At 38.6% G+C, this 18,345-nt stretch overlaps 1 protein-coding gene across 2 annotated transcripts in view; it reads left to right on the forward strand.

Moving 5' to 3' along the window:
- The window catches only part of EEFSEC (eukaryotic elongation factor, selenocysteine-tRNA specific), a 124,578-nt gene that overhangs the window by 56,166 nt on the left and 50,067 nt on the right, over nucleotides 1-18,345 (forward strand). For both annotated transcript variants that reach the window (XM_048315533.1, XM_048315534.1), the window contains exon 5: nucleotides 10,484-11,125. In XM_048315533.1, the coding sequence (XP_048171490.1) occupies nucleotides 10,484-11,125 (642 nt within the window). The remainder of the gene's footprint in view (nucleotides 1-10,483; nucleotides 11,126-18,345) is intronic.

Raw genomic sequence — 18,345 nt, forward strand, 5'->3', positions numbered from 1 at the left:
TGCATTTTGCCTTTATGTCCAGTTTCATAAGAGGGAATATCTTCATTCTTTCCCCACTTTTTTTCATCCATTTTTCTGACCTTTTACCCTCATTTTCCCTTGGCTGTATTTGAATGAAGTAATCAGGATCATTACTGTAAACTTGACATTTTTTTACCAGGTATCTCTGCATTAGAATTTATTTTTGCTGCATCAAACTTTGCGCTGTACTGCTTTGTTCCTTTAATAGCTTACTGTTATTTGCCAGGGTGGTAGGGATAAATAAATTTTTTCTTTACTCTAGACTTAGCTGCTTAGATTTTGCAAATATCCTACAGTCCAGAGGATATAAATTTACTCATCTAATCTTAATCACTGTTACTGACTTGTAATAGAAAATTGCTTACCAGTTGAACTCTTTAAAATTTGCCACTAAAAAAATCCTGCCTCGAGGGAAAGCTATAAAGATTTTGTATGCCAATTGTTTTTTATTTCGTAAACTAAAAAGTATGGTGAAAAATACACGTCTGATAGTAATTAATTCCTTTTTCTTTTCTTCTCCTAGCAAAGGTAGCCTTTGTTTTGACTGTAATTAGCAGAAGGAATTCACCAGGAGTAGCACCATATCATTTGATTTGTACTGCTGTGCGTGTTGTGCTTGCTTGTTTGCTGTATTGCACCCGAGTGCTGCTGGATTTATATTCCAAGCATTTCCTAGAAAATGTACAAATCATCACGATTAATGTTAACGTTTGCCACAGCTAATGAAGCCTACCAGATCTCTCAGTAATTATTCATCACCTTTGTTTCATTTTGTATAAATCATGGCTTCTATTAACAAGCTTGTTTTAGAGAAAGGACAGGAGAACTTCGTTCATGAGAAAGAAATGAGCAAAACAACTTTTTTTTTATTTCTCCCCTTGACCTGTCAAAATAGAAGTGAAGAGTTGAAAATATTATTTTTCATTCCAGGTTTTATTTTTAAATGCAGCTTTATGTTCACTCTGTGTTTGTTTTCCTTAGTGAGCCTTTAACTCCAAGGTTGTGACCCAATAATGACCTCCTTTTCCACTCTCAATTGCTTTTGACCTACTCCAATAAGTAAAAAGAAATAACCCAACAGAAGGGTAACCAGATCACTGCTACCACACCAAGGAAACAGGCAGGCTTTGGGATGCTCTTCTTTAATCTCTCTATCCACAGAGCCTTCATTTTAATTTGCAAAATTGAACCCAGATCGAGAGCAGTAAAGCCTGAATACGGTAAATATTCATGCCTCAGTGATCTAGAGTGGCTCCATTACATTTCAGAGATTGGGAGAATTACCTTTTGGATTATGTATATTCATGGGCTGATTTTTATTTGAGATATAGTATTACTCACATTGGGCTACATGTCGCATATTCTATCAAAACCAGCCTTCTCACAAAGCTCCAAATGTTCCTTACACGTAAAAGTTTTACTTCTTTTCCCTATAGTTTCCTCCCTTTTATGCTTTTCAAAGACTGGTAGTAAACAAATTTCTTTTAAAGAAGAAGGGGAAAAAAATGCCAGTAGAAATTCTTCTATAAAACCTTCAACTCTGTGTTTACTGTGATATATTCTTTTGCATGTGACTTTGAAGTCTCCAGATAAAAGTATTATTATTGTTCTAAACCTAAATCTATTTGGAAAAAATAATTCAGTTTGTTCTGTTGGAAGAAGAAAATTCCAGACAGGCTTTCTTTAACCTGTAATTTTGCATTGGTTTTGACTTCTTTTTTTTCTTTGAAAAATGTTTTATTGAAATATTTTTGGTAAGTTGCAGAAATTTTAATTGGAATGTAAATGTTAAGCTGCTTCTGTGTCGTGGTTTTACTATGGGTCTGACATTCTCTGCATAGATACTTGCTACCTAAACTCACTGGCATTATACTGTGCTTTTAAAATGCATACTTTGTCATTTGTAGTGATAGGTGGCACAAGCAGTACCACTTAATTTAGGATACTTGACATCTTAATATTCCTTTCTTGTTACCAAAAAACCTGCTATGAGATATTTTAGTCATTTGGAGATGAAAGGATTATGGTAGGTGTCTGCCTTCTGCATCTTTCCACATATCTAGGGACTGTAGGGATCTATTCCCTACCTACCAGGCATTTGATGTGTATGGCTCTTAGGCTTTTCTGGCCTGAGGACTAAAATGGGATGTGGTCCTCTCCTGGGTGAAAAGATTGACCCAAATCTACAAGAGGCAAAGCAGAGAGAAAATAAAAGTGCAGTGGGGCTTGGTACTCCTGCTGAATGCTGGGCAGAGGTGAGGGGTGGGAGCCAACGAGTGTGTTAAGGACGTGTTTTACTGGGAAATGCTGCGAGGGCAAATGGTGCTTGAGCAGCCCGATTGTCTTCTGGGGCAGAACACACAGGCAGGAAGAGTCATGACTTGAGTGAGGTTTGGGCAACATCTCTCACAGCATTCTCATGTGGCAGCTGGGGACGGATGGGATGGGTCCAGGGGGTTCAGTGTGAGTTAAAAGTTGCCTGGAGTGGTTGAGTCTATTGGGAGCTTTGCTGTGGATGAGGAAAATTGCTATAAAATTATAATAATTCTGGAAAATTGCTATAAAATTATAATAATTCTGGAAAATCAGCCTTTTGCTCTCAAAAACTGGGCATTGGTTTTCTTTCCTTGGGAATTTGGATCGTGACAAATGATGCAGTTGAGTTTATCTGCAGTGAGGTGTAATGCCATGTTATATCACAAGGGTGACAAGATTACTGGAGTTTACCAAATAAATACTCCAATAAGATAGCCTACGTGTAATACAGTGGGAATTTGATGGTTTACAGTAAATAATGAATTCCGGGCAGTTCAGTCATGAGAAGAAAATAAATAGAGGATAGTTTTTTTTGTTCAGTGAGATTTGTCCAGCCTATACATGGGATAGATTAGGTTCTGTTGAAAAAATTTGGGATTATATATTTAAAGGCTAGAGGAGACTGCTTAAGCACAGGTCACTTAAGTTTACCTGCAGAATCCTAATCTTAACACTTGCTAATTTCTGATTTGTGATTGTCTGCATAAATATAGCATACATGTAATATAAATTAAAATTATGGTGTTAAAGCAGAGTATCATAAGAGTAAGGTCATTGACCTGCTTCTTTATTTACTGGGTGCATAGTCATATTTTAGATGCTGAGAAAGGAAATAAGCTAAATGGATTTTCGTATCCCCTTTTATATTGCTTTATTCCGGTGTTGCAGTGCAGGCTCTTCAGGCAACGGTGTTATTTTATCCAGAAGGAGGAATATGTTAAATAAAATCTGATAGCATGTGTGTGGTGTTACATAAGCACCACAGTGGTCATATGGTGAATGCCCTTATAAACCTCACTTTAAAAAAATTAAGTTAAAAGAATCATTCAATGTGAAATAATTTTTTCTCCAGATGCTATATTCCTTTCCCACATGGAGGTAAGTGAGGCCATGGAGAAATAATAGATTCTAGAAATATTCAAGGTCTTTCAGAAAATTGCTACTAAGCCACATGATCTTGCTGGAACCCACAAACTTGGAATTATTTCTGACTCTTTGAGGTTTCTACTCTTTATGGCTGGTCCTAGCTGCTTTTGTGATGTTGGCCCAGGAGAGAAGGCTTTCCACAACCTGAGCAGTGGGCAAAGTTTGCATTGTGTGATTTGCTGTTCTATGGTGTTATTGACAGCTCCTGTATTATTGACACTACCTGTTTTACCTTCGTTTTATGCTGTTTTGAAATCCCGGTTAAAGTTGTCAAACTCATGAGTTACAACATGAACCACAAAGGCATCTCAGAGAATCTAGAAAATACTTGGTACATAATTTCTTAAAATAAAAGGTTTTTTTGATTTCTTAATTCTGGTGGCTCATTGTTGCTCTCTTGTGCCTTCACAGCCTGTATGTCCTTTCAATGCTTTTGAGCAGGAGTGGTTTGCCAGCTTCACTGAATATGTGGCTGCTTGCTCATCTATGGGATTTGGCTTTGCCATCCTCAAAAAAGCAAAGAATTTGACATTCTTTGTGTTTAGAAGAGAATTTATAAAAAGATCTGCTTACATGTAGGGAGCAGTTTTATGTCTGAATTGGAGCTTTGCTTCATTTCAGTTGATGTGCTTAAACACAGGCTGACTGAAAACTAAAAGTTGTGGTAGCCTTTCAGACAAGAGGCCAGTGTAGTCTGGTATCTTCTGACCACCAAAAGAGGATACTGGAAGAAAGAAAACGCGGTACCTTATTCTTTGAGTTTCTAGTAGATGAATAGGAGGAAGGAAGTTCTTGCTTTCAAAAGCAGCAGGTATGGGATGCATTTTGGTCATGCACTTGGGAGTTTGCTTGCTCCCCTTCTGCTTATAAAGATGCACTTCTGGATGATACTGAACGTAGTGTTTTGTGTATTTGGCACTTTGTTACAATGTATGGCCAGCTTGTGCTTCTCAAGAGTGTTTTTTCTTGCTAGGGTGCTGATTCTGCCAGGCTTGCACTTGGTGTATTTTTAAAGCTCGAGGCTGAAATGGTGCTTTCTTAGTTTCAGTTTATTCTTGGATGTAAGTTTAAAGATGCAGCTCTTAGCGACTGGGCTCTGAAGTTGATTTTTATTTTTAAACTTGTTGGGGTCCTCAGTATTTGAAGTGGGGTCTTTCTTTATAATGTATATGCAATACTCCTTTTATAAATACTGCACTCATAATCATTATTTTCTCTAACACACTATTGAGACTAATTATTTTAACTTTGCAGTTTCTCATCAGCATTGCAGGGAAGCATGGTTGCTGTATCTCATCTCAGAAAGATGCACTCAGCATTGAGAGGCAGCAGGATGGCTAGGTTTTTATCTAAAGAAGCTATGAGCAATGGCATATGGCTGATAACTTAATGGAAGTTGGATAAATAAAGGAAAAAAAAGTCTGACATATCAGTGCAAAAAGTCATTAGTGGACTTTTTCTGTATCCTGTTTTCTATTAGTCCGTAGTAAACTGCTTTGAAAATCTTAGTGGGCTTTTCCTTTGGTCTTAAAATAACGGGTTCTCTTATATTGGATACATTTGTTTATCTCAAGGGCTGAACTGTTGGGTGCTTTTGATTTCTGTTTTGCGTTTTTCAATCTGCATTTGAACACAAACGTTTTTCTCACCCTTTTTATGGTTCTTTACATAATGCTTTAGGAACATTATTGCGATTATACAAATTAAAATTTAAAAAGGGAAGCAAATCTCTGCAAATGATGTAAGATTTCAGCATGAGGCTCTTGATTTATATGTTGACATATAATCAATTCCCCTGTGCCATAAGAAAACAAAATGTGAGTGAATTTCTTAGCAAAGTCTGTGGCAAGTTTTGTAATGGTAACCCAAGTTCTCCATGTTTACCTACATGGTTCACATGCAGTAAAGCCTGTCACTTTAAAGTTCATCTCAACATTGTTCACTTTCTGTCTCTGTAGACCTAATTTTCCCACTGTGAGTGGATTGCTAAAATGGGCTTTGTGCAATTTTCATGGACAATGTAAGATAGAAGTTGTTCTCCAGACAGCAGTTTGAGGACTAAAATGGGGTGCTTGAAATAAATGCAAAGAAATGCCAAACATACTTGTGATAGCTGGTCTCAGTTACAAATTCCTGTTGATCGGGACCGTGCTCTGAAGTATTTTACCTCATTCTGGTGGTGGTAGAGGTGTGGACTGAGTGATCCAGCCCCAGCTCCCTGCTTGAAAAATCCATTGCTGTATAGCTGAAGAAAATATGTGAAAGCTTAGAACTGTGTTATAGCTTGTAGGGATCCCTTACATAGGGAAACTAGATATGCATAGGAGAAACAAATCTAATACTGGAGGTCAGTTGCATCCTTTTCAGTGCTTCTGGGTTTGTATTTTAAAGGCCAGACAAAACAAAGATGAATTTTACTTATGTACTTGAGCCTCTTGAAGACAAATCCTACATTTGGAGTATTTTAAACCATGGGCAAATGTCTCTGTCAGTCGGGGTCAGAGTGAAATGGAATGAAATACTGTACTGATGTTCATGGTCTGCTCAGAAAACAGGAAATCAATGATTTAAAGCTACTCTGGCTCTTGTTATTTGATCCAGTGGGTGCAGACCAACTCCCTGATTCACTTCTGTACTGGTTCCATGTCTGACCTTTTGAAGGAGATGCAACTCCAACTCACTTTGGGTGATCTAATCCACCCCCCAGTCACACTCTGGCATTGTTCTGGTCAGATTCGAATTCCTACAAACTTCATGCTCTTGGAACAGAGGTTATGGTCAGTTAAGATACTGTGCTGTGTGCTCCTTTGACAGTTCTGGCACTGAGAACAGGAGGGGAAGAAAGGAATGGGCTCAAATGTGTTCTTTCTCTGATAGGCCTATGGAAACTTCAGATACAATAATAGATGCTAATTAGAACAAATATAGATGGGCTTTTAAAATAATCTGCAGGGCCCTGGATAGATCAGCATGGGGTGGTGATTCCCAGTAGGTTGAGTGATGCAGTGTCATTTTCTCCTCATGTCTGAGGACAAGCAGACCTGTCTGAAAGCCAAACACAGCTACACCGAAATCAGGTGATTCTTAAAGCTTGGGGAGAGCACAGCCAGGATGTGCAGGGCTTCCCTCCTGGGAGAGAGCTGGGGGCAGCACAGATGACCGGCTTTGGTGGGGGGGTGGGGTGGGTGCATCTTTATATGATTCTGCAAATTTTCAATGTATTTTAAATTAGGATAATGTTTTCTGAAAGAGAATTAGTCAGGATCCAAACTGTTCTTAAACTGGCATTTGAAACTGTGAAGACCATGAGCAAATGTATCAACAGGAGCCTCATCCAACACTGGAAAATACTTCTGTGTTCATACTCCACTGCAATGTTTGTCCTACACATAGGAATTACAGCAAACTTTCTGTCATGGGAAGCGATACTTTTCAATTGTATATTGCTTAATGTAGTTGAACACTGAGGAATGTGGCAGATCACACCTTATATTCTGATATAAGCCAGCTCTGTACGCCATGGTTGAGAACTGCAAATCACAATTAAAAAAGATTAATCATGTGAAGTGAATATTTCAAAAGTACTTGTTCATTCTCCTTCTGATCGTTGTTTATGGGCTGCATGTCGAATGCATCAATCCTAATCATTTGAGTTAATTTAAGAGGAGAGAGTAGGCATAACACTGAGGAAAGTTTCATGGATACTTAATTAAAAACAAAGATGTGTTCTGAGTATATGCACGCAATGTGTTTTATAATCACATTTTTTATTCTTAAATGTTATCTAAATTCTGTTAAAGATATTTCAGATTAATATATGTAGACTGTTTCTGTAATACTTTCATTCATCTGTTTAGGTGGGTAATATAATAATAATACATAAATAATTATATATATAATAATATATAAATATAATAACTGGAATGCTAATAATAAAGTCTTTGTGACTTCATTTAAAATAGAAAACTAGACAGTTCTCTTGTGCATCTTCTGGTTCCAGTTTTGTTTTGAGGAGTGACACTGCTGGTAGATTCCTTAGTTCTTGCCAATTTATTGACCCCATCCATGGTTGTAGAAGAGGAAAGATTTACTGCCAGTATTATCACATGTGAAATCACAGAAGTCTTTGAAAATGGGTTGGGCTGTTATTTTTCATATGGCAGTTTAATTCTTGTAGTGCTTGCAATGTCTCTGAAACACGTTTAGAAAACTTTGGGTTTTTTCCGTTTTGTTTTTCTTCTTGGAGTCCGTAAACATTACTTGTATTGCCATTGTTGCAACTGTAACAATGATTGAAACTGGAGAGGGAGGGGGAGTGGATGAAAGAAGGAAGGGTTTGGGAAAGGTTTGATTCAAGCTCCTGTACTTCCAACCTTTAAAAATACAATTATGTAAGTCAGTAGAAAGCTGGAGGTAAATGCTAAATTGTTTCTCTCCAGTTTATCTATATGGGTAGTACTGCTGAGGAGGTTTAGCTAAAGGGATAATGAATATATTTGAGGACAAAAATGCTGGAAACTGAAACTACCAAGTATTTACAATGGCCTTTTAAGTCTGTTTTAACCTTAATTAATATCTTGACGAACTATTTTGGTTTAGGCTTTTTTAGTGAGGGTTTTTTCCTCTTACACGAACATACTTCTTGATCTCCTTTCTCATACTATTTTGTGGATTCTTCAAGAATTCACAGGCATTGATGTGGCATTTGATTTGAAAAATGTTATAACAATAACATTATAATCTGTAAAAGGGTGTTTCTTTTGGTTTTGGTTAGCAGCCAGAGGCTCAGGGAACCCAAACAATATTTGTAGTGGTGAAACTCATGGGTATTGTTGGTTGTATAATTATGATTTCCAAATGGAATACAAGGTTTTTGTTGTTTTCCAGAAGGCATGTAGCTGCTACATTTTTTCTCTCTTTTTTTTTTTTTTAACAGCTTTCTGTATATTGCCTGTGACCATTTTTTGCTGACTTATTTGGAGGCCTCTTTATATTTCAGTTACTGAAGGTATTAGTTCAGCCAGAAGACTTTCCAGCTGCTCCTCTATTTTGATCTAAGTTTATGCAATTTGTTCTCCTCCGAGTCCAGTGATGTTGGGAATAGGCATAGACAGATTATCTGGAGCCAAGTGAGATGTCCTCCATACAGAGCAGCAGGCTTCGTAGGAAAGGAGAAGGTGAAAAACATTGTTTTATTTCCACTTACTTATTGCAGCTAAGATGCAGGAAAAAAGCTGATATTTTCAGTATTATGAATTACTGAGTAAATAGCTCCGTGATTAAAATAATTAAGTTCCCTAGACTGTATTGAACTGTCCAACCTAAATGCTGTGCTCTGACACTGTGTGACATCTGAGGATGAAGCCCAGCACTGCTGAGTCCAGTCATTTGTTTTGGCATTCTCTTCATCAGTGCTTGCATTTTTTGTTTTTTTTTACTTTCAGGAGTTAGAAGATAAATGGGTGAGCTGGGATTAGAAGATGGGCTACTAAGGGACATGCAGTGGTTGGAGATTGATTTAAGAACAGTTCCAGCTGAGTAAGAAAATAAAGGCTTGAATGCTGAGAGTTGCACAGTAGCACTTGGCACGAACTGGAGAATTGATGCTAAGTAAAGGGAGAGGGAAGAAGAAACTATACTGAGAGTTGAGATCTGTCCTAGCAATGTTGTTGTTGTTCTATACGCTCACAGTATAATCTATTTTATATAGATAAAAGCATACTAAAAAAGTTATCTCTGGAATTGAGCATTCTCATGGTGAGTTCAGTTCTTGGATCTGAATGTTGAGGTCTCAGCCTTTTAAAAATGCTGTATATAACTTTACTGTCATAAGGACTTTTGTCCAAGTATATAATATTTATTTAGGAGATAAATATTTTTTTTATTGCCAAAGATATAATTTCAGTATTAAAAGCTACCTAATGTAGGGACTTGAAGCAGAGTGGTTACCTATCCAAGCACCCAGCATTAGCACAAATGCAACAGGTGGCTGTATTACCAGAAAAAAATTTTGGTTACATGCAACTTGAGGGGATAGGGATACTTATTAAGGGTGATGGTTTGCTGAACTGAAAAAGAAAAAATGCCAAAATGAATCCTTGTTAAACTAAACCGGTTTAGTCTGATCAAGCTCAGCCTAGACTGATCTTTAAAAGCTATTTAATTCTTGTCCTCTTCTTGAAATAAATATTACAGTAGCAAGCTCATTAAGGTCAAAGTTTGATAGCATCTGAGAAATTTTGGTATAAGTAGTGTTTGGCGCTTCACTTTTCCTACAATGTTCCTGAGATATGGAGCCCCACATTTTGGTGACAGCAATGCTAGCTATATATGAACACTCAAATCTTCCTAAGAAGGCCTTGAGGATTTTCTTTTTTAGTATATGGAAAACTATAGACTAGGAGAGGGTAGGCTTTTATATTACTAATTATTTTGCAGGGATGGTTCGTAGGAGTTCATTGTGCAAACACATTACAAGTTTTTTTTGCTCTGAACATTTTACAGTTTAATTCAACTATGTCAAGGAAGTGTGTGAAGGGATTTTTATGGAAGGGCTGGGAAAACAGGCACATGGATGCATGAATGGGTATTGTAGTGCTATACTTCTGATGCTGCAGATGCTTGAGAGAGTATATTTAAGCTATTCCATGGTGTGGGTATGTCTGATTATTTGCAGATAGTATTGAGGGCACTGCAGCATAGATGATGTAAATATCAACATAATTGTGGTCATGCCAATCTTCCAGTCTCATGAACACAAAAAGAATAAGGTAGGGGGTACAAATATGTGGTAACTTTAAATGATGGAGTTCTCAGTCTGTTGGCTTTCTACTTTTTGAGTTGTGGACTCTCCTAGAAGGTCACTCATCTTACAAGACAGCAGGCTGTCATATGTGGCTGATACATCACCATATAAGTACATATCATGTGACATAAACATGTATGATGCACTCATGTGCAATTAATTGTTTCATTCTTTTTGTTCCCCTTTCATCCGTAGGTGACAAAGAAGGTCAAGTCCATGCAGATGTTCCATACTCCTGTGACTTATGCAATGCAGGGTGACAGAGTGGGTGTCTGTGTGACCCAGTTTGATCCCAAACTGCTGGAACGAGGCCTAATTTGCACCCCAGATTCACTTCACACCATCCACGCTGCCATAATTTCCTTGAAGAAAATTCAGTATTTTCGAGGAGCCCTTCAGACTAAGGCCAAGTTCCACATCACAGTTGGTCATGAAACAGTTATGGGAAGAGTGATGTTTTTCAGTCCAGCCCCTGCTGACTTCAATGAAGAAATTCAAGAAAATGTTTTTGATTTTGAAAAAGATTATCTTTATCAAGAGGAATATTTGTCCAAGGACTTGGTTTCTTCAGAGGAGAACAAAGAAAATGACCAGGCAGGAGAAGTCCAGCTCCCAAAACAGCAGTGGGCTTTGCTGGAGTTTGAAAAACCAGTCACTTGTCCTAAACTGTGCCTTGTGATCGGCTCTAAGCTGGATACGGATATTCATGCCAATACCTGCAGGCTGGCATTCCATGGGGTACTGCTCCAAGGCATGGAAGACAAGAACTACACAGAGACTTTCCTTCCAAAGCTGAAAGTGTACAAACAGAAGCACAAAGAAGGACAAGTGGAAAGGGTAAGCTGTCTCTCTAATGCTATACACGGGAACTAGAAATACTTGTCCTGTGTAAGTACATATGTTGGTGGGCTACAGAATTGTCACTGCTGTGTTCCAGAGCCTTTACACAGGTTTTTCTGATGTTCGTATACCAGATGTATTACATCTGGTCTCCTTGCAAACAGAAATCACTGTTTAAAGGGACTGGTTTATTCAGTGCAATCCAGTATTGAGTAATTTGAGGCTGGTTTTTCACTGATCCTTTTGAAGTCTGATCAGTGTGTTCCTCCCAGAGACTGGCTTTGTGCACCTTTCTAAGTGACCAAACTTCCAGCTTTTCACTGACGTCTTCTACACAGTCTGCAGTACATTGAAAATATAAAGACAGTAGAAAACACAAAGTAGCATTTGATCAAATAACACAAAGAACACAAGTGATTATCTCTTTGTATTTTTACATTTTAATAAGTAAGAGCATTTATTTTAGCATGCAAAAAAAAAGCAATTTCCTACAGGATGCCTTACAAGTGATAGCATGTTGACGTTGGAATTGGGTTCATGACACGGAGAACTTAAGCTGTGCCTAAGGCATGTTGTTTCTATGTCACACAGGTAGTAATCATCATCATCATCATCATCATCTGCTATAGTGCTTGTATTTTGACCCATCTCAGTGTGGCAGAAGACAGAGGTGCTTGGTGGAAGAGTTAGCAGCTACACTGGAAATGAAAGGGGATTTGTTTGTACTCTGCCATCAGTGTGGAGAGATGTGCTCTCTGTAGTGGTTTGGTGTTACATTGATGGCATAGGTTCGGCCTTGGTGGTAGTTACCCTTCAGTCAACAGTGGGGAATCACTTGTTTGTACATAGCGTAGTGGAATTTTTCATGATGAGTAGTTTAGGTGGAGATGTACAATATATAAATGACTTAATTGTTTACCCCTTAATGAACAGAGTTGATGCAAACTTCAGCGTTTGTTTACTTGATGTATTGGTATGATCAGTGATCTATTAAATATTGGATAAAGAACTCTTTTAGGGTTTTTTCCCTAACTCAAACTTCGTAGTTTGAACAAAATGTTTAGCATTCTTCTTTTCAAAATTCTATAAAGCTGAGTTGAGGATTGCATAACATCTCTGCTTAATTTGCTATAGAAGACTAAACACTTGGCATATGATACCATGTTTGCAAAGTATAATGCAAAACTTCTTGAATATTGTTTGTTTGCTTTACTAATTTAATAGTAGGAAGATTCCTGCTAGGACATGATTAGTGAGGTTCTTCAAAATGCCTCCCTAAATTAATTGATCAAATAGCCAATTCATATTTCTTCCTTTTTTTCCTGAGGTTTCTGTTGCATTTTTAGCTCAAAAAAAACCCCCAACCAAACCAGAAAATGAGTTTCTCCTTTGAATTTCCACTTCTGATTTTGGAGGCCTTTTATTTCAAAGGAATAACAGACCTGTGGCATTGTGTTGGTTTTTTGGATGCTGGTTTTGTCAGTAGGAAGGGAGGTAGTTAGGAGGGAGATGTCTGTAGCTTTCTGAAAATTTTATCTTTATTTATATGAGTTATCTGAAACACCCAAAATCTGCAGTCACTCCTCACAATTTTGGTAGCAGGCGTACTGTCTCCTTTGTTTGATGTGTCCAGCTGCCTTTCTTTCTAGCTGGCGGAGATACTGAATCAGAACTAGGAGTCCAGAGTGTTCTGAGCTCGATGCTGCGGAGAAGCTCTAGACCAAATATATGTCTGTCATTCTTCTGGTGCTCTGGAGCTTTCTGAACTCATGAAACATTAGCATTTATCTTGGCTAGAGATTGACTCACTTGTGTGTGGCTCATGCTGCCAGGATCCAGTGAGACCTGGCTTACAATAAGAATGGGAACAGAAGTTTGTGTGAGCCATGGAGACATATGCTTTTCTCTAACTGAGGTGAGCTGGTCCCACATTCTTTATTTTTACTCCCCATACATGGCACTGATCTATGGCACTTGAAAACTTGCCGAGTACCAACTGTGTGAGTTGTCTGATGGGGTTTAACAGAGTTTGCTGTTAGCTCTGGTCATACAATTTCAATTGTTTTTATTTAGTGTTATTTTCAAACTGTTTGCCAGTTTATATATTCTGCTCTTGATTTTACTGTGTAAATAATGGAATAATGTTAATCAATTACACATACTTTATTTTCTGGCCCAAAAAATAACCAATGAACATGGGTTATTTAATATTTGACCAACAGAGTAATTTATTAGGCTATGTTAGTGAACTGTTTTATCTTCCTGTGCCTTTTAAAATGTAGATCAGGGAGGTTTATTGTTTTACCCTGCTTTTGTCTCACAGCGTGCCCTATATATGTGCCTTGATCACTGTGTGTATGGATACTCATTGGTCCTGTAAAGGGACAGTTGCCATCAAGGAGTTTCTGCAGCTTTGTTTGCACCCAGATTTTGCCTTCTGTGGTACTGCAGATGCTTGGAGCTGGCATTTTCCCTGATGCATGCTGAAGGGATGATGGAGCAAATAATGTAAGAAAGGCTCATGGTGTAAAGTCCCAGGAGCACTCAGGGACTTGGAAGAGTTGGTGGGAAGAGGATTGTGCCAGGTATAAAGGGCCTGCTGGGGAAGTACTTACAGCCGAGGTAGCCGCTGGTTAAGTCTGCTTTGCAGAGCACAGCAGCAGGAACAATTGGGTGGTACAGAGACTTATTTTTGTACACAAAGTCACCAGCTAATAGAAAATCTGAATCAGCTGGTCCCACCCTGCTGCTGATGGATGGCTGGAGATTAGGATCGCTGAATTTAGGGTGTCTATTCTTGGCACTGATACAGGAAAATTTCTTTCTCTGTTGAGCAAGGAAGCTCCCCCCTCCTCACCTTCCCTGGGGAGGCATAAAATAATAATAATAATAATAATTAAAAAATACATGTTACCTTTACAAGAACAGAACTTTTCCTTCAGAGAATACTGCTGGGGAAAATTAGCTTCATAGCTTCCTGAAAGGCTGGGAGAGAGGGAGGCAGGGGCATGTAACGTCCGCCTTCCCAGGTTCGGGATAGAAACATGCTCCCATAACTGGGATGCAGTGGAATTCAATAGTGCCCATTTGTAAAACATTGCTGCTAATCTGATGTGGGGTCTCCCAAGCCCCCCTGCTTGCTGCTGGAATTAAAATAAATTCCCTGCAGTTTAACTACCAGTTTACCCAGGAGAAATCAGGCATTTATGGTTTGGCTTTTTGTTCCTATTCTGATTACTTTCTGAGCACTGATGGAATAGCAAGAACTGTAAATTCATTACGTTTCAGCATCACAGTATTTTTCTCATGTGCCCCTTGTGCACGGCACCCTTCTGGATTGTAAGGTTAATTTTTTTTTAATAAAACAAGAATACTTATTCTCCAGCATTTTTTTGTCTCTCTACAAGGAAGTGTGACAGTTTTCCTGTTTCACATAGAAATCAAGTCCATGGAAACTATGGCATTTACTACACCATATTTTAAAGTAAAAAATCATACTTAAGCTAGCGAACAGTCTTCAAGTAGTACATTTTACATGAAATCTTATGCCTAAGCTTCCTGTTTTTTCTCATCTGCTGAAGTAATGGAAATGTTCTACAAAAATTCAAGTACCCTGTCATTGCATTTTTTACTGCTCACTTTTTCCTTTTGGTATCTTACTTCTCTAATGCCAAGATGGAGTGGAGCACTGGGAGAGAAAGAATCAAACTTGACTACTGTTGTTCTTCAAAATATTTGTGTATGCCTGTCTGTAGTGCATCCTTGCTTATTTATCCACTGATTTTTTGGGGGAAGGAGGGTAAAGGGGAATATGTATTACTGTGGTCTATGACAAATTAGTATACAAGAAGTTAGTGTTGTCTGAGGTGCTGGAATTGCATATTGGTTATGAAAAAGTTGTGTGATTCTACTGCAGTAATGGTTTTTATCTGGTATTATATAATTTGATATTTTTGAGCTGTTATGGAAATGTGTGAATGCTCCCTCTTGCTTTAGACTGGTTTTTTGTTTTGGTTTTTTTTATGTTAAAGTAAGTATGGTAAGTTTTAAGGAAAATCAAAATACGCTATTCCATCAGAACTAAGAGGGCAGTGGCAGAGGTTTGTATTTGCTTAACTTGATGGTTTCAAAAACAATATGAAATACTAGTCCAGCTTTCCTCTTGCAGAGAGGACTTGAGAGAGGGGAGAAGTTCAGTGGGACGAAGTTTCTGTCAAGAGCATCTTTCTGGTGTGGTTATGTGGAGACAGAGACTGTCGCCCTCTGGATGCTTTATTTTTGCAAACCCTTGGCTGCCTGACAAATGTGCTTTCAATAGGAAAAAGCTAGGCTGGCAACAAGTGGCTTGTACTGATAAAAAGGTAAAAGAGAGTGTTATTGTGAACTCCAGTGTGGCTCTAAGGAGTGTGATGTGGGATTCTTGGTAAAAAAAGGGTAAACGAGTGTGAAGGAGGTTTTGTCCCTCTGACTTGGCATTCAGTGCTGGTGGTGGGTGTGGGCTTGCTGAGCTGCAGCAGGTCAGCAGCTCCTGGAGTTGGAGACAAATGGCCAAGATTAGCGGCAACTATTGTCCTTGGTCTTGTGCTTCGCTTCTGGAGACAAGCTGCTCACCATTCAGCTCTTCACAGTTCTGTGGGCAGAGACTTGTATTAATCCTACATCATCTCTGAAATACCTTCTTTGAATTTCACCTCTGTGCAGCATTGCAGGTTAATTCTAGTCTGACTCATGAAACAGTTACTCAGTTCCTGGGATAAATCCTTTGTATTTGTCACATTATTCGCTCTTTAGCTTCCATGAACATACAGGTTGAGTGGAGAGAGTTTCAACTAAAAGGTGAACCATAGGAGTGCATCATGCTTTCCTGCATGACTCAGATATTCTGCCTGTTTTGAAAATGTTTGCACAAGCAGGATTTATCTTAGGATGGTTGCCACAGGGTCCTATTGTCAAGGGTACTCGTAAATCAGTAGCTCTGTGGCAGAAACAAAAGGAGAAGGAAAACTCTGCCTTGCACAGTGTGAGCTGCACCTTCTGCACTTCAGGCTTGTGTAGTGAAAAATACACACGTGTTGGCTGGAATGGTTTCCCATTTTAAGTGTAGCAGATTGCTTGTCCTTTCTAAAGATACTTTATCTGTGTTCCTCTGACAATTAGAAGAATTTTCTCTATTTCAAAGTTTTTAATGTATCTTTCTCATTACTTGCCTTGCTCTTAGGCTTTACATGATGGTAATCATGGTGCATGGTGTCCTGGTTTTGTTAATAGCCACTCTGTTCACAGGTTTTGTGGGTTTCTGGATAGTGAGTTTTCTTCTTGTACTCATTCTCTGGGGGGCTGAGGCCATCACATAGCCAGCATGCTTAGTTTCTAGGGATGCTTATTGCTTAATAAGAGCATGTAACTAATTGTTTGGATATTGCTGTGATCTAAGTGTCCCCAAGGAGAAACTCTTTGTTGCAAGAGCAAGATGTGAAAGCAGGGTAAGTTATCAAGATCTTTATCAGTGCATCTCTTTTGAAGCCTGAATGGAGGAGAGAAAGCTTATCTTTCAGCATCTTTAAAAAGCGTTGGGTTTTTTTCTTCTTCTTACAGCAGGATAGGAAGAGCTTTGTCAGAGCAAGTGCATTACCTGAGTGGTCAAAGGGAAGGTCTTTGTCTCCATCACTTCGCAGATCTTTCTGGCCTTTCAGAAGAAGGATGGGATATTGTGGAGACGAGTACCAGTCAGCATCTGCAGGAACTGTGACAAAATGGTATTAAATTTGTTGATGACCAGCAATGACCCAGATTGTCCCTTGGGGACCTAGACATTTTCAAAAGCAGCAGTTTTGAAAATGGTGGGTTTTTAAAAACTATGAGCCATATTTTTTCTTTTAATTCCTTATGGCTTTTTATGAGTAGAAGCAGCAACATTTAGTTACTGAGCACATGCCAAGTTTGTAGTAGCTCAGCCACAAACTTAACCAGACTGCTGAAGGAGGGTGCATAGGAGGAAAAATGGACTTGCCCATGAGTGAATAGGAACATTTGACGTGATTAATTTAAGGGATGTGACCAGTTCTGTGGACATTACCTTTGCTTGAGGAGGCAGTAGGTTAATGTGGGAGTACCAGAGTATTGCTGTCTGGAAACATTCCTCGGTGGTGGATCATGCATAAACAACACCAGTATTTTTTTCACTGAATCCTTTCCACTGTAATACTAGAATTTGTTTCACAGAGTTGTACCTATAGACTGTTTTTAAAACATGTGCGACAGAAAATACTGTTCCTTGAATTTTCTTTTGCGTGGTTGCATGGTGCTGCTATGAATGAAGAGAATTAAATTTTACCTTCTTGGATAGTTAGATTCTTCCATCAAACGTATTTCTAGGTAAAGGATGTTTCGTTGCCTTACTGGAGCTAATGTTGCATCTGTTATTTTCTTATAGTGACAGTGTAGTGCCAGGGGCATAGCAAGTAAAACCCTGCATCAGCCAGGTAATGATGCTTTCTGGGTGACTGAGGTGGGCTGTGCAGGCTGATAGGGGCACAAAGCGAGTAACAAGGCCAGACTGTGAAATCTGAGTGCTGCCTGCAGGCACAAGCAGTGGCCTGGGCTGTCTGCAGAACCCTCTGTGACTCTAGCTGGGAGAAGTGGTGGATGTCACTCCATCATCTACTATAAACATGCAGACGCCACAATTAATATTTTTCCTGCTTTGAAGTCTGAACATGAGTTTGTTTGGTTCTGCTTGGCTGCTGATGGTATGCTAAATACAGTAGTAATACAGAGATTAAGGCAATCAGGTGAATAAAAGTGCACAGCACGTTCACTAGTTCAAATGCACTGCTAAATAGGAATATAAAAGATGCATTTATTTATTGCCTCTTGTTTCGTTTTTGAGTAAAAGAGTTTGAGAAGCTTGGTGGGAGAAGGGGGAAGGGAGGGCTTACTGCCCATTAAACAGAAATACCATTTCTGCTAAACACTGCTGAGAAAAGGATGGTGATGTTTCCTGATATAGCCTAACTCAGCATATGGATTAACACAGTACAATAAATTTGTCATAAAAGTGAACCAGGTAAGTTGCAGAATCTGTTTTCTTACCCATAGGAAAAAAAATGGTTTTTTTTCACTCACCAGCAAAAGAATGGCTTGCTCCATGTGACTGGGTAGTAGAATTTTGCAAGGTTTGAGTAACACCTATGGTTATTATTTATATTATTAAATTT

Source organism: Corvus hawaiiensis, chromosome 11 (assembly GCF_020740725.1).
Source record: "Corvus hawaiiensis isolate bCorHaw1 chromosome 11, bCorHaw1.pri.cur, whole genome shotgun sequence".
Lineage (NCBI taxonomy): Eukaryota > Metazoa > Chordata > Aves > Passeriformes > Corvidae > Corvus > Corvus hawaiiensis.